The sequence below is a fragment of the Ambystoma mexicanum genome, chromosome 1q, assembly GCF_040938575.1.
Source record: "Ambystoma mexicanum isolate Mex_15411 chromosome 1q, UKY_AmexF1_1, whole genome shotgun sequence".
NCBI lineage: Eukaryota > Metazoa > Chordata > Amphibia > Caudata > Ambystomatidae > Ambystoma > Ambystoma mexicanum.
In genome coordinates this window covers 1,333,503,835-1,333,517,733 of record NC_090922.1, presented here as the reverse complement: position 1 = coordinate 1,333,517,733, position 13,899 = coordinate 1,333,503,835, and the positions used below count along the sequence as shown (strand labels likewise).

The 13,899-nt window shown below is 46.4% G+C and overlaps 1 protein-coding gene across 1 annotated transcript in view; it reads right to left on the bottom strand.

Annotated features, from left to right (window-relative positions):
• CC2D1B (coiled-coil and C2 domain containing 1B) overlaps positions 1-13,899 on the bottom strand; it is a 2,515,186-nt gene that overhangs the window by 1,443,071 nt on the left and 1,058,216 nt on the right. The window contains exon 10 of the mRNA XM_069642198.1: positions 10,977-11,078. Within this exon, the coding sequence (XP_069498299.1) occupies positions 10,977-11,078 (102 nt within the window). The remainder of the gene's footprint in view (positions 1-10,976; positions 11,079-13,899) is intronic.

Below are 13,899 nucleotides of genomic sequence, written 5' to 3'. Positions count from 1 at the left end.
GATGCCAGATTACCTCTTGAAGAAACTACAACACATCCAAAATGCAGCAGCCAGACTCCTCCTCAAACTATCCAGAAGAGACCACATCACTACAGCTCTAAAAATACTACACTAGCTCCCAGTCAAACACTGCATCACCTTCAAAATGATGTGCATAACACACAGGGCGATCAACGGACAGGGAGCTGAATTTCTACAAGAGAAAATAACAATCTACAAGCCAACAAGCCTCATCAGATCAAGCAATGAAATCTGCCTGGAGCCAAAACCATACCTCAAGAAGAAACTAGGAGGCTCATCCTTCTACCACCTAACCGCAAAAACCTGCAAAAACATTCTGAAAGAAATAAGAAACACCAAAGACCACCTACAATTTAGGAAACTACTAAAATCCTGACTCTTCAACACTGCAGAAACCAACTAAAACATCTAAACAACCAAACAGGAAACAGAGAAAACAGATTGACTGAAATTAGGATGACACAGACAACGCCCAGAAACGACTGAGGAAAGTCCTACAACAACGAGAGAGACATTGCTAGGTTTAAAAGGACACAAGTGACAACCCCAGGAAGACAGAAAATTAGCACCCCTGTCCAATTCCATCCTACAACCTCACCCACCCCATGAATGCTAGCAAGTGCCAACTATGAATGTTAACAGCTGCCATTTGGACGGAGCCATGGACGCTGGCATGCACAGAGCCCAGACAGAGTTGTGAGCAATGGCAAAGGCGTGCCTAGACGTAGCTACGAATGGTGGTAGGTACCTCGCTCAGATGACAGGATTGTGAGCGAAAGCCTGCATGAGCAGCTGGGTAGGATAATGAATGCCGACCATTGCCAAATCTGGTAAGAGTAGCGGCTGCTGAGCGAAGCCACGTCCGGACTGCACCGGTATGTTACTGAGGCCAGATTAGGATGGAATCGCGAATACCAACTACCCGCACACATAGACATGTTCCAATGTCAGACAAGGGCCGAATTTGAGCACAGTTGTGAAGATTGGTGAGCATCATTTATGGAAGGGATGGTGAATATCGGCTGGTTCCGGAGCTTGATTGACATGCAGTGATGTTCGCATGCCACAGTGAGGAAAAAAACATAGAAATTCAGCACATCCCCTGTAGACAGCGATGCCAATAACCAAATCCACTAACAATTTCAACCCTCCGCCTACACCTCGCAAACTCTAACCAGGCACAACCACAACCCTATAACACAACAAACCGCACAAACTTCACTACACTGCAACAACAAAACAAACCACACATAGACTAAGAACAACAGCACACAACATCTACCGACCGGAAAACACCCCAAGCCCAGCGAACAGTGTTAACCGTGTTAAGGCTGTCAACAGCCCATCACTGCTCTCTTGCACTTTTCTCGCTTACTCCCACTAACTCAGCCCCACCCTTCCCGTTTCAAAGCCGCCAGAGTGCCAGCGGACCACTCCGGTGGTGATAGTTTGCAGTGCTTATATCCTTTAACATTAACATGTCCTACAAGCAGTACTCAATCTGTCTGGCTAATACCACCAGGTTCCCAGTCTGCACGTGCCTCCGGATCTTTCAGATCGAATTGCCACAGTTTGCCAGTCTGCCGAGGGGACCTGCTGGGTTCTCTCCCTGTTCTGCAGTGAAGAGAATCTGTGTATGCCTTCTCCTGTGGCATAATCTAGATTTTCTTTTTGTTTCAAGGGGCTCCCTGGTCTTCTGGGCCTCCCTACGGCAGACCACAGGGTTTGCTGAGACTTGGGTTTCAGTACACTCGACTGAGGGATTGTCTGCAGGGTCCCTTTTCTTGGGAGTTAGGGACGATACGTACCTATGATCTCTTTAGCTTCTTCAAGGGATCAAACAGTCCAGGTTTTGCTCGCCATTGTGAATTGTAATGTGGCTGGGAAGATCCATCTATATCGGACCTTCTTATTCTAGAGAAGGAAGGTTAGTGGCTTGACGGCTCTTCATTTCTGAATTGTGATTGTAGATAGATCTTAGTAGATTTGGAGGGCCGTGTCTCGGAAAGTTATCTCTGCTCTATCGCATGCTGCATTCATGATATCTTGTTTCGTTGTAAAAAAATTGCACTCGCTATGAAATCTGGAGGGGGACCAGCTTCAGCCTACATTAATCCTTGTAGCTTATGAATGTGATCCAGCAGCCGCCTTGCCTCGTCATGAGTTGGCAAGAGCATACGGAATAAGGCGCCCACATACTTCTAGGTCTTTGTCTTGCACCGAGGCTGGGATCCATCTGACACATATATTGTTCCTTCGGGCTCTATTTTCGAGCCCTCTAGGTCCTCTTGCTTCGCTGCTAGTGATTCCCAATTGCGTTCTAGGGCATGGACCCGTTGTGTTAGGTCTGTTATTGTCGCTGTTTGTTCCGATGTCGAGTCCTCAATTTCCACAATCCTTTGTTATGCTTCTGTTATCCGGATGTCTAGTTGCTCGATTTTTGCCGAAAGCTCTGCCATGCAGCTTCTGAATTCTTTTTGATGTCTCCCATGACATTTTGGAGATCAGCCTTGGTGGATAATTATCCAGGGGTTTCCATCTGGGCGATCTGGGGATCATGGCCGCTACCACCTCCAGTTTTTTCCCCTTCTCCTAGGATTGAAGCATGGTCACAATGTCAGATGCTTTGGCAGCCCTCAGCGGTTTCGCCATTTTATTATTCAGTGTGGCGCTGAAGGAGGTGGAACAGTCTTCGGTGCAGGAGGATGGGGGATTGGGCTCATGGTTCCACCGGTGGGTGCAAGCCGCTGATCTCCCCATGCCTCAGGACCACCCTGAGCCCTTCTCCCCTGCCCTCTGTGGACAGCCGTGTTGCATCTCCTCCAAAAGCCCCTGGGTCCTGTGGTTGGTACATGCCCCGCTCTATGAACCAGGATCCTTAGGCTCCCACTTTGCTTCTTTTGCCTGTGCGGGCCTTTGTGCTACCTAATGGTGTAAAAAGTGGAATAGGTGGAATAAGCGAATGGACTCTGCTATGGAAGGCTTATGTAGAAGGCTTATGTAATGGGGTGGGGGCTCCTTCAGTCCGATCCCGGGATCTGGCCTCCTCACCTCATCATGTGCCTGTCCCTGATGGTCTTTCTTTCTGCAGGTGGCAACAGGGCCGCCAGGTCCGCCCTTTTGTAATCAAACATTTAGTCTCCAGAAGGAATTTAGTTCATTTACGGGAGATTCCAGATTGATCACTTGTAAAGTAATGTGGGCTCAAAGTGATGGTGGTGATGTGGTTGAAATTCCTGTGTGATGAGGCGGGCTCTGGCGTGTTGGATGACTTTCAGGGAGCAGATATGAGTCAGGAAGGCATGGAAGCAAGATGTGGATGCCATTAAGGTAAGTAAAGATCAAGGCTTGGGCAATGAAATCTGACAAGGGTCTAAATGAATTGACTTTTTGTAGCAAGAAGAGCGGATACCAAGCCATTTGAGGTTTTTCTTGGAAATGCATGTCTTGAATAAAAGGTCACTGTTGATGATGAACCTAAGAATCATTCCCTGGGATATGGATATTGGTGTGAAGCGGTCTAATTAAATCTTATGTCTGTCAAGTATAGACTTGGGCTTGCTAGGAGGCAGGATTTTAGCCTTGGTGGAGTTCTGATAGGTGCTTGTCATTAACGTCTAGATGAGGAAGAGGCAGGGTCTTAGTTTGTGTATCTCCAGTAAAGTTGATCCTGCGACAGAGTTGTGTGTTGGTTGCATACTGATAGGTCTTGATGTTGATACTGGTTAGGCGTACCCCTTGCGGCTCCAAGTAGAGGTTGAAGAGGACTGAGGGGATGAAGGATCCGTGTGGTTAACTGGTCAGTTCAGTAATCTGCTTGACTCTATCTGTACAAGCTGACATCTGTCTGTGAGGTATGAGTCGAGCCAGTGCAGTACTTTATCCCTGAACACCATACAGGAGACAAGGATGTTGAAAATGGCATTGTGTGTGATAGCACTGAAAGCAACATTTAGAGCCAGAGTCTTCGCTGCAGTGATTAGGTGAAGTGGGTAATGGCACTGATGTTGACTGTATGTTTTGGCAAGGCGCAAACTAAGAATTGCTGAAGGAAAGTATTCTCTTCCTCGTGTAATCCAAAAGCACATAAAACACATGTTGTACCTAAACGTTTCCCACATTAAAATAATTTTAAAAATCTGTGTGGATTTTCGTACTTAGAGCAACAGGAAGGGCAGTTAGAAAAGTTGTGCCTTCTTTGTACTAATCGGTCATCTGCAGCTGCTCTGTATGTTTTCAACACCTAAATCAAAATTAAATGCGAGGAATTACCATATGGATTTGAGGAGCTTGCAGCCTGATTTGGCTTCTAGTAGGCCACCTGTTGTCCAGAACAAAGCATGACCTACTAAAGATTTCCAAGCCCACACTTAGGCAATTTCTTGAGAATTGTTCTACTATCACAGTCTTTAAAAGCTTCCATTAATAAGACTGTATTGGGTGGGGTTTAACTGGTTAGTTTGAACCTCTGAAAGGGTTTTTAAATTATTTTTGGAATGTAATTTGTCAGAAAAATTACATTCTTTGTGCTTTGAATATTGCATGTTTTTGTCTTGCGCCCAGCCCATCTTGAATACTTAAATCTTAATGTTAGTCTTGCTCGGCTAAGCAACCAGAAGGAGAATTAATTGTACCTTACAAAGTCTTTGGAGCACCTGCTTTTCTGAATCTACTATCGGCTATAGAAACTTGGGTGTACCACTCACTCTCCCGCTCAAGGCTAGTGAATTCTACACAGAAGGCAATAAGCAGTGCGAAAGCCGTGGGATTATTTTTGCACATGGATTCTTGGTTTTGTATTGCAAAACTGCATACAGATGTTTCTTATTTTTTTTCACTTCAATAAGCCTTCTCAACAAGTTTGAAATATGAAGAAGCATGATTTATGAGCAACAAATGGGTAAAACACAGCACTTCTCTTAACAACCATGAATCAATGATGGGACCAGAAGAGCAAGTTACTTCTTACCTGGTAACGTTCTTTCGATGGGATGTTCTTCCAACGTATTCCTTATCTTTGATAGATAATTTCCCAGCTTGCTGGCCTCGGAAAATATTTTCAGTAGAGGGCGCTGCGCGTCGACGTCCCTCGAGCCGATGTCCCTCGACAGCCTACGTATCGGCACCGACGTCATCGCGCGTATAAATAGACTCGCGCAGCGTCCGTTGCTCAGTTCCGTTTTGACGTTAACAGTTGTTTTACATGAATAGGTTATTGACCTTGAAGGAGCGTAAGCTGCAACCACAAGGGAAGTATTACTGCCGGGATGGATGGGAGGGGCGATAAGGAATATGTCGGAGGAAAATCCCAGCGAAAGAACGTTACCAGGTAAGAAGTAACTTATTCTTCGAAGGGATTGTGTCCTCTGACGTATTCCTTATCTTTGAGAAACTCCCATAGCAGTGGTGTGTAATTGGAAATGGGAGTAAAACGCCATGTTTCCTTTTAGGAATGAACAGAATGTAATACGGCTTTGCCAAACCTAGTCTCTTGACTAGAGGAGGAATCCAGGTTGTAAAATCTTGTGAAGGTATGTGCAGACGACCATGTGGCAGCCGCACATATGTCTCGAACCGGAACCCCTCTTTGGAGGGCCGAGGAGGCTGCAATACCCCTGGTTGAATGAGCCCTAAGATTTTGAGGAGGCTCTTTCCCTGCTAGTTTGTAACATTCCAGAATGGCCAAAATAATCCATCTGGAAATGGTTTGTTTTGTTATCAGTAGTCCCAATTTGTGTCCTGAGTAACCTACGAACAGTTGGTCTGCTTGCCTAATCCTAGCAAGTCTGCTGATTTAAAAGCTTAAAGCCCGCCTTGGGTCCAGCCTATGTAGCCTTTCTTCCTCTTTCCCCGGATGGGGAGGCGGATAGAATGAAGGTAAGGTAATTTTCTGTGTGATGTGGAATTCACAAACCACCTTTGGGAGGAAATTAGGCTTCACCTGTAGGACAACTTTGTCTTTATGAAAAATTGTATGAGGCGGTTTACAAGATAGAGCTTGTAATTGGCTCACCCTTCTAGCAGATGTTACAGCCACTAATAAGACAGTTTTAAGGGTGAGAAATCTTAGCGACAAAAGAGTGGAGTGGTTCGAAAGGAGTACCCAACAGGAAATTTAAGACTAAATTTAAGTCCCATAAAGGAACCTGGAACGGTCTTGGAGGGTAGACATTAGTTAATCCCTTTAGAAATTGTATTACTAAGCGTAATTTGAAATAAGATGGCTCCTCTGCAGTGCGCTTGAAGATCGATAGCGCTGCGAGGTAGCCCTTGATAGTGCCAACTTGAAGGCCTGAATTTGCCAAGTAGAGTAGAAAGGATAACACCCTTGGTGTACCACATGAAAAGGTGTCGATATTCTCTTCTCTACACCAGCTGAAAAATTTGTTCCAATGGCAGCGCTATAAAGACTTTGTTGCTGGCCTTATGGCCGAAAGCAACACCTCCATGACGTCATCAGGGAGGTCCCAATCCTTGTATCTCAACCTTTCAGAAGCCAGGCGTGAAGGTTGAGGGTTCTGATTTCTGGATGGAGAACCTGATCTCCCTTCTGTGAGAGAAGATTCTCCTTGAGTGGAAGACAAATTGGAGGGCAGATGGACATGTCCAGAAGGTCCGGGTACCACGTTCTCCTGGCCCAGTCTGGGGCAATTAGGATCATGGTCCTCTGGAATCTTCTCAACCTCCTGATCATTTGAGGAATGACAGGGACAGGTGACAAACGCGTACAGGAGTGGAAACTCCCAGTCCACTACGAACGCGTCCCCTAGAGCTCCTCTCGGGGGAAATTCCCTTGAACAAAACAGATCGCACTTCCTGTTGGTACTGGTGGCGAACAGATCCACTTGAGGGGTTCCCCAAAGGGTGAAGATCTGTTGAAGGACTTCCTGAGCTAGTTCCCACTCGTGGGAGACTGTTCCCTGCCTGCTCAGAGCGTCCGCCGTCAAGTTCTTCTCTCCGGCTAGGTGAACTGCCGATAGAGAGATTCCTTCTTGAATTGCCCAAAACCAGAGCTGCATTGCCTCTCTGCACAGTGGCAGTGATCCTACGCCTCCTCTTTTGTTGAGGTAGTGCATGGCCACTGTGTTGTCCGTCATTATCAGGACATTTTTCCCCTGTACAGATGGCAGAAAAGCCTTCAGCGCTAGTCTGATTGCTCTCAGCTCTAACAGGTTGATATGTAGGTTGGACTCCAATGGAGACGAACGACCGCTGAAGGTCAAGTCGTTGGTATGGGCTCCCCACCCCGTGAGTGAGGCATCTGTGACTACTGTTATCTGAGGCCATGGTTGCCAAAACAGTTCTCCCTTCAAGAGGTTTTTCTGGCAGGCCCACCACTGAAGGTCTCGAGCCACCTTGTTCGGAAGGAGGTCTGTCATTCTCCCTGAGAATTGCGACCCCTGAGTTTTCAGTGCCCACTGAAGAGATCTCATTCTCAGGTGAGCCTCTGGCACAAGGAAGATGCAGGATGCCATGAGGCCTAGAAACCTCAAAAAGTCGAAGGCTGGGAGACGTTGGGCATTTTGAAACTTGGTGACCATCTGCAGAATATCTTGAGGCCTCACCTCTGGTGGCGAGGCTTTTCCCAGGGAAGTGTCCAGGACCGCTCCAATGAACTGGAGTCTCTGTGATGGTATCATCTGTGACTTCTTTAAACTGAGGGAGAAGCCCAGTTTGTGAAGGAAGTGGCAGACATAATCTAGCTGAATCTGAGCTTGTTCCGGAGATACAGTTCTGATCAGCCAATCGTCCAGGTAGGGGTAGACGTGAATCCCTTCCCTCCTTAGACTTGCAGCCACTACCGACATTAGCTTGGTGAAGACCCTCGGGGCGGAGGTCAGCCCAAATGGCAGAACTCGAACGTGATAATGAGAGCCACCAATTGCGAATCTCAGGTATTTCCTGTGTTTGAGATGGATTGGCACATGGAAATAAGCATCCTGGAGGTCCAGATATACCAGCCAGTCCTGGAGCTGGAGGGCCTGAAGGATCTGAGAGAGAGTTACCATCTTGAACTTGTCCTTCCTGAGGAACTTGTTCAATTCTCCTAAGTCCAAGATAGGTCTCAGTCCTCCGTCTTTTTTCGGTATGAGAAAGAAGGGGGAGTACCAGCCATTTTTCCTCTCTGCTACAGGTACCGGTTCTATGGCACCTTTCTCTAGCAGGTCTACAATTTCCTGCAAGAGTAGCGGATCTGGAACTTTTAGAGAGCTGTTCCCCGGCGGATGACTCTGAGGGATGCGTAGAAAAGGCAGGCAGTAACCTTGGGCAACTGTCTCCAATGCCCAAGCATCTGACGTAATAGCCTGCCATTCCGTCAGATGTTCAGTTAACCTGCCCCCTACTGTTGTCTTGTGAGGAGAGTCATCAGAGCGGTTTGGAGGCGGCTGGTGCAGATGCCGAGGGTAAAGAGGCACCTGCTGCTGCTGCGGCTTTTGTATTTTTAACCCGTCCACCTCGGGTGAATTTTTTCGGACCCTTTTGAACTGGCTGTCCTCTGCCTCTTCCAAATGCGGAATAGAAGCAAAAGGACTTACCTCTCCAAGAGGTTCCTGAGGGGCGATATGGTGTCTGACGGATTGCAGCTCCCAGTGATTTTGCTGCTGCCTTTGATGTTTGTAGTTTTTCTAAACTGTCATCCGCCTTCTTAACAAACAAAGAAGAGCCGTCAAAAGGCATATTCAAAAGTCTGCTTTGCACATCTGGAGCAAAACCAGACTTTCGCAACCAAGCAAATCTCCGGGTTGTTGTACTTGCCGCCATGGCCCTGCTGATGCTGTCAGCAGAATCGATGCCAGTTTGAAGGGATTCGCACATAGCGTCTTTACCATCCTTGATGATGTTTAGGAACGCTTCCCTTTCTTCTCCCTCCGGGAGGCAGTCAGCCGCTGATGAAGCACACTCCCAAAGTGTGTGGCTGAACCTTGCGAGCGTACAAGTAGCATTGATGGATTTCAATGCCATGCTACATGCAGAAAAGACTTTTTTGGCAATAGAGTCATATCTCTTATCATCCCTGTCCTGTGGAACAGTAGGGTAAGCCGATTTACTACCTGATGAAGTAGCAGCCTGAACAACCAGACTCTCCAGAGTTGGGTGTTTGGATAAATATTCAGGGTCAGCAGAAGACACCCTATATTTAGCTGATAATTTTTTGTTAACCGCCGGGATTACCTCAGGTGTTTCCCAGTTTGCCAATATTCTCCTTTGTAATGCCGCATGAAACGGCACCACAGGATCCGCCTGTGGACCTTTGACCAAGATGTCTGTGAGGTCGTCTTGCTGAAAAGCAGGTGAGGGTGTGGACCACACCATAAACTCTATTATCCTTGCCATCAAGGTTCTATAAGGGGTTTCAGCATGTTCCCTTGGGTCTGGTCTGGCAAATTCCACTTCTGGGGAAGTGTCCAACCCACTTGCTTCCTGTAAGGATTCTTGGAGGTCTTTATACCTACCTTCCTCAGAGGTAAATTCCTCTGCTACAGGAGTTGCAGATCCCTGCAACTCAAAAGGTCTTTCCTGATCTGAATCCTCTCCTTCTTCATAAATAGATGATAAGACTCTGGAGTGATCAGGTCTTGAAAATGGTATAAATCCCATTTCCAGAGCAGAAGGGGCCAAATTCATCATGATTGGCTGAGAAAACATCGACGTCGTTGACGTGGACATTAAAGGCTTCAAAGCCATCGAAAAAGGCGTCGAGAAAGGTAGTAGAGGCCTCGATGAACTCGAAAGTATCGGAATTCTACTCAAGGTTGTCGACGACATTCTCGTGATCGAGGCTCTGGGTGTGGCCACTGGCTGTGAGGTGGCCGTGGGTTTGTTCTTTCTCGGCGTCGACTCGACTGACCTGTGCGTCGAAGAACCCTTTGATAACGGCGTCGAAGACGCCGATCTATGCGTCGAAGGGATCTTCGACGACGCCGTCGAAGACGCGACTTTGCCTTTACTCAAGGGTTCGTGACGCTCTCGAGTGGCTTCTTTCGCCGGGTGCTGCGACTCGCGGCGTTTTGATTTTTCGGGTCTTTCACCCAGGGTATCTTTTCACCCTTCGAGGGGGTCGAGGCCGCTTTCTCGAAGACGCTCAGCATCTTTTTCCTGAATTCCTCCCACTCAGCCTGAGAGCTATGTTTTGTGGGGCAGGAGACCCTTTTTGGGGAAACAGAAGAAGACGACGAGGAAGGGGATCTTCAACGTCTCTTTTTTGAATGCTTAGATCTCGAAGAGTGATGGGAACTGCGAGAATGTCTTTTGTGATGGCGAGGAGACGAATGTCTCGACTCCACAGAGGAAACTTTCGAAGAAGTTTTAACTGCCTTACCTCTCTCGAGTTTCCCCTTACGCTCCTTCAAGGCTTTCGCCGTCATGGACATGCAGTCCTCGCACTCCGAACAATGGTGCTCGATTCCCAGGCACCACAAACAGATCCTGTGAGGATCCGTCAACGACATTTTCTTTCCACAGTCTCAACATTTTTTGAAGCCGGACCGTGGAGTCATCGGTTCGGGTGAGGAAGCCATCGAGTACGAGTCGGTATTCACGAGGAATAATGAAGTATATTTGACTGAAGAACTGAGCAACGATATTCCAAGGCCCCACGAAGCGCGGAAAAACGGAAGTGAGCAACAGACGCTGCGTGAGTCTATTTATACGCGTGATGACGTCGGCGCTGATACGGAGGCTGTCGAGGGACATCGGCTCGAGGGACGTCGACGCGCAGTGCCCTCTACTGAAAAATGTTTCCGAGGCCAGCAGGCTGGGAGATGATCTATCAAAGATAAGGAATACATTGGAGGACACAATCCCTTCGAATGTGTATTTGATTATTTTGCTGTTAACGCTTCTGCCATGCTGACTTACAGAATTTAAGAAATGCTGTAAAGTACAATTCAAAATTAGTTTTCATTTTTAACTCTTAAAGCCCAAGGCACTATTACCTCTATGTCATTCCCTACCTGAGGTTTCAGGGCCTGGAGAAGAGTTAGTTGCTGATGGTTGTGAATGTTCTGAGGATGTCTCTGGATAGGGGATTTGTGTATTCACAAACGTTACAGGGGCTGGATAAAGAAAAAGGAAAAGAAATGTGTATAATTAAGAAATGTACATGCTGCCTTCCTTAGATAAACAATCATAAAACAAAAACAAACGCTTCTGCTCCATGTGGTTAGATCTCCATACTGTGTGCTGCTTGTATGGTTTGTGCATTAGCAGTAGTTCAACTGATGTTTAATTGGTTAGTGTGAGGGATTAGAAATGAGAGCCGGACACAAGGTTGCCATGTTCTTGTCAAAGATATTTATTAAATGAAAATGGGTTGGGAAAATTCCTCTCTGACCCTATGCTAATTCCCTACCTATAAACCAAAACTAAGGATCTGTCTTTGTCAGGATGTCAATAACTGAAAAGCCATCCATGTCCAAAATGTCCTATCCTGACCCTCACACTATGAACAAAACAAACAAAAGTGTAAGGAAATATTTTAAACTTAATACTGGCAAAAAGTATTCACAACTGAAGTAAGAATAGCTCTAACAAAAATATTTTCTAAGGTGTAAGCCCTTTTTTAGGCAGAATCCTGGGCAGTACCCTTAGGGACCACTACACAAGATTAAGACTGTATGTGGTAGTACAATTTCACCTTTGGTACAAGCCTGTACTACACAGTTAGAGTGGTAGCAGTATCAGAGCAGCCAGACTTATCTCAAGAGCAAATTAGCAGTAGTAGAAATTACACAAAGGACTACAATTACTGTGACTCAAGCAAACATTTACTCAAGGTTTCTGGTTAAAAAAAAATAAATACAAGTACATTTATTTTTAAACCACCTGTTCATAAAACACTTCACTTGTATTAAATTAAAACCACATTTCAAATATACTACACACAACCAATTGCCCTTGTGCAGTTCAATTCAAGGTAAGTACATTGGATTTGACGGACCAGTGTTGTGAAACAAAGACGTTACCGTGGGTTAATACGTGATCACTTTTGGACAGTATTGACAGTTCGGTCTTAAGAAAGGCGTACCCGCGAGAAGAAATGTTACCAAAGTCAAACACACTTAGCACATGAATTAACACAAGAAAATAGGGGATAAAAATCATAGGCAATACTTTTGTCAAGGCAGATAGAATCAGAGGATACTTTCTAAAACGTAGATAAAAGTCAATAGGCCTGCGCAAGTGTCAATGAGACAGGGGTCCTGTTGTCGAGGATCACAAGGTTAGAACAGTTAACGATTCGAGATTGCCAGGAGTACCTAGATATTGTCAAAAGGGAGGTAAAAGCTATAAGAGGGAAGGAAGGCAAGGATTAGCTTTTGGTGAGGAGAAAAGGGTTCACCCTAGTTCCTCGAAGTCGGACACAGTACCTTATTTGTTTGAAGAAAAGCTGGTGCCACGGCAGTTGGTCCTGGTAGTTCCTGCAGACTCACGGTTCCTGGAGCTTAGTCGTTCGGACAAGAAGGAGGATGTCTGGAGCGATCTGCACTACCCAGGGATGAGGCCAGCAGCAGCAAAGCAACGGTGAATAAAAGGTGCGCTCCTTTAAACCAGGAGAGGCTCTTCAGATGGCTATCTGGACCACTACAGCTGTGTGCAGCGATTTCGACCAAGAAGAGGATGCTCTGGCTGAAGAAGGTGAACTGGTTGATCCCACCAGGCTCAAGGGAAGACGACTCCGGACTGGATCTTCTCTTGTCGTTGAGGATAGATAGCTCAGGACTGCAGCAGGGAATCACCGGGACTCGGGAGTTGCAGCAGCCGTCTTCTTCTCCGCTTCTCTTTGGTTCCTTGCAGTTCCAGTGGCGACTCTGACTTCCAGCCCAAGAGTCCTGCCTTTTATGCCAAAATCCCCCATTCACACAGCCTGGCTGTCAATCACTTAGCAGGGGGGTTGACAGGCCTGGACAACCACCTCAGCCAATCAAGACAAAGTGCGACTTGGGTCTCCAAGGAGACCCTGTGCAGGGGGTGACTACACCCCTCCCTCACATTCAGCCCACCTAGACTCCCAGACCCAAAGGAGGGCTTCTGGACAGAAGTCCGCCAAAGGTCAGCGAACAAAGAAGGCAAATCTGGTTTGCCGCGCAAAGTGAAACACAAGAAGGATTTTAACAAAAAGAAATGGCGATAAATCCCGACCGGACCCAAATTAAAAAGTATTTGGTCAAGCAGGTTTAAGTTCGAGGCTAATACAATTGCCTAAAACAGTACCATGTTTATATAATATGATCACGGTAGAAAAGATAGGGTAGGTACCACTGCCACCAGCCAAGTCTTAGTGTTACGGGAGCGAAACAAAGCTCCAAGAGGTGCAGACAGAAAGGAATAGGAATTAACCCTTTCCAGTACTCCATGTAAGATGGGGTGTACTGGGTCTGCAGTTTAAATGACTACATAAAGGAAATGGCAACTTTACCTGTTTCTGGGGGACAGTAGTCAGCCCCAGAAAAATGGAGGTAGGGGGAAGTCTTAGAGACAACCCTGTGTCACTGCACCAAAGGTGCAGTGTAACACACACAAAAAGTGGGGCTCATGGAGTGGTGTGGCTCCAGAGCCCAAGATCACACAAACAGTTGAAATACACATGGCAAAACACATGTAAGGGTGGGAAAAAGGTTCACACTCTTTACCAGGTGGAAAAAATAAACCCCAGAAATCTAGCAAAGCTGCTGAGGGACTCACTAGGTAAGGGAAATTCGCCATTAATGAGAATTCTCACTAACACCCTTAAATCTAGAGGGCAAACCCCTTCCCCTAGATTCTTAAGTAGGATGGCAATGGTCTCTTTTACTAACTTTGTGTCTTGCCTTGATTCACAAGTTCTGTAACAGTCTTTCGTTAACACAACTTTCCCCTTGGCTTAGAAAACACTGT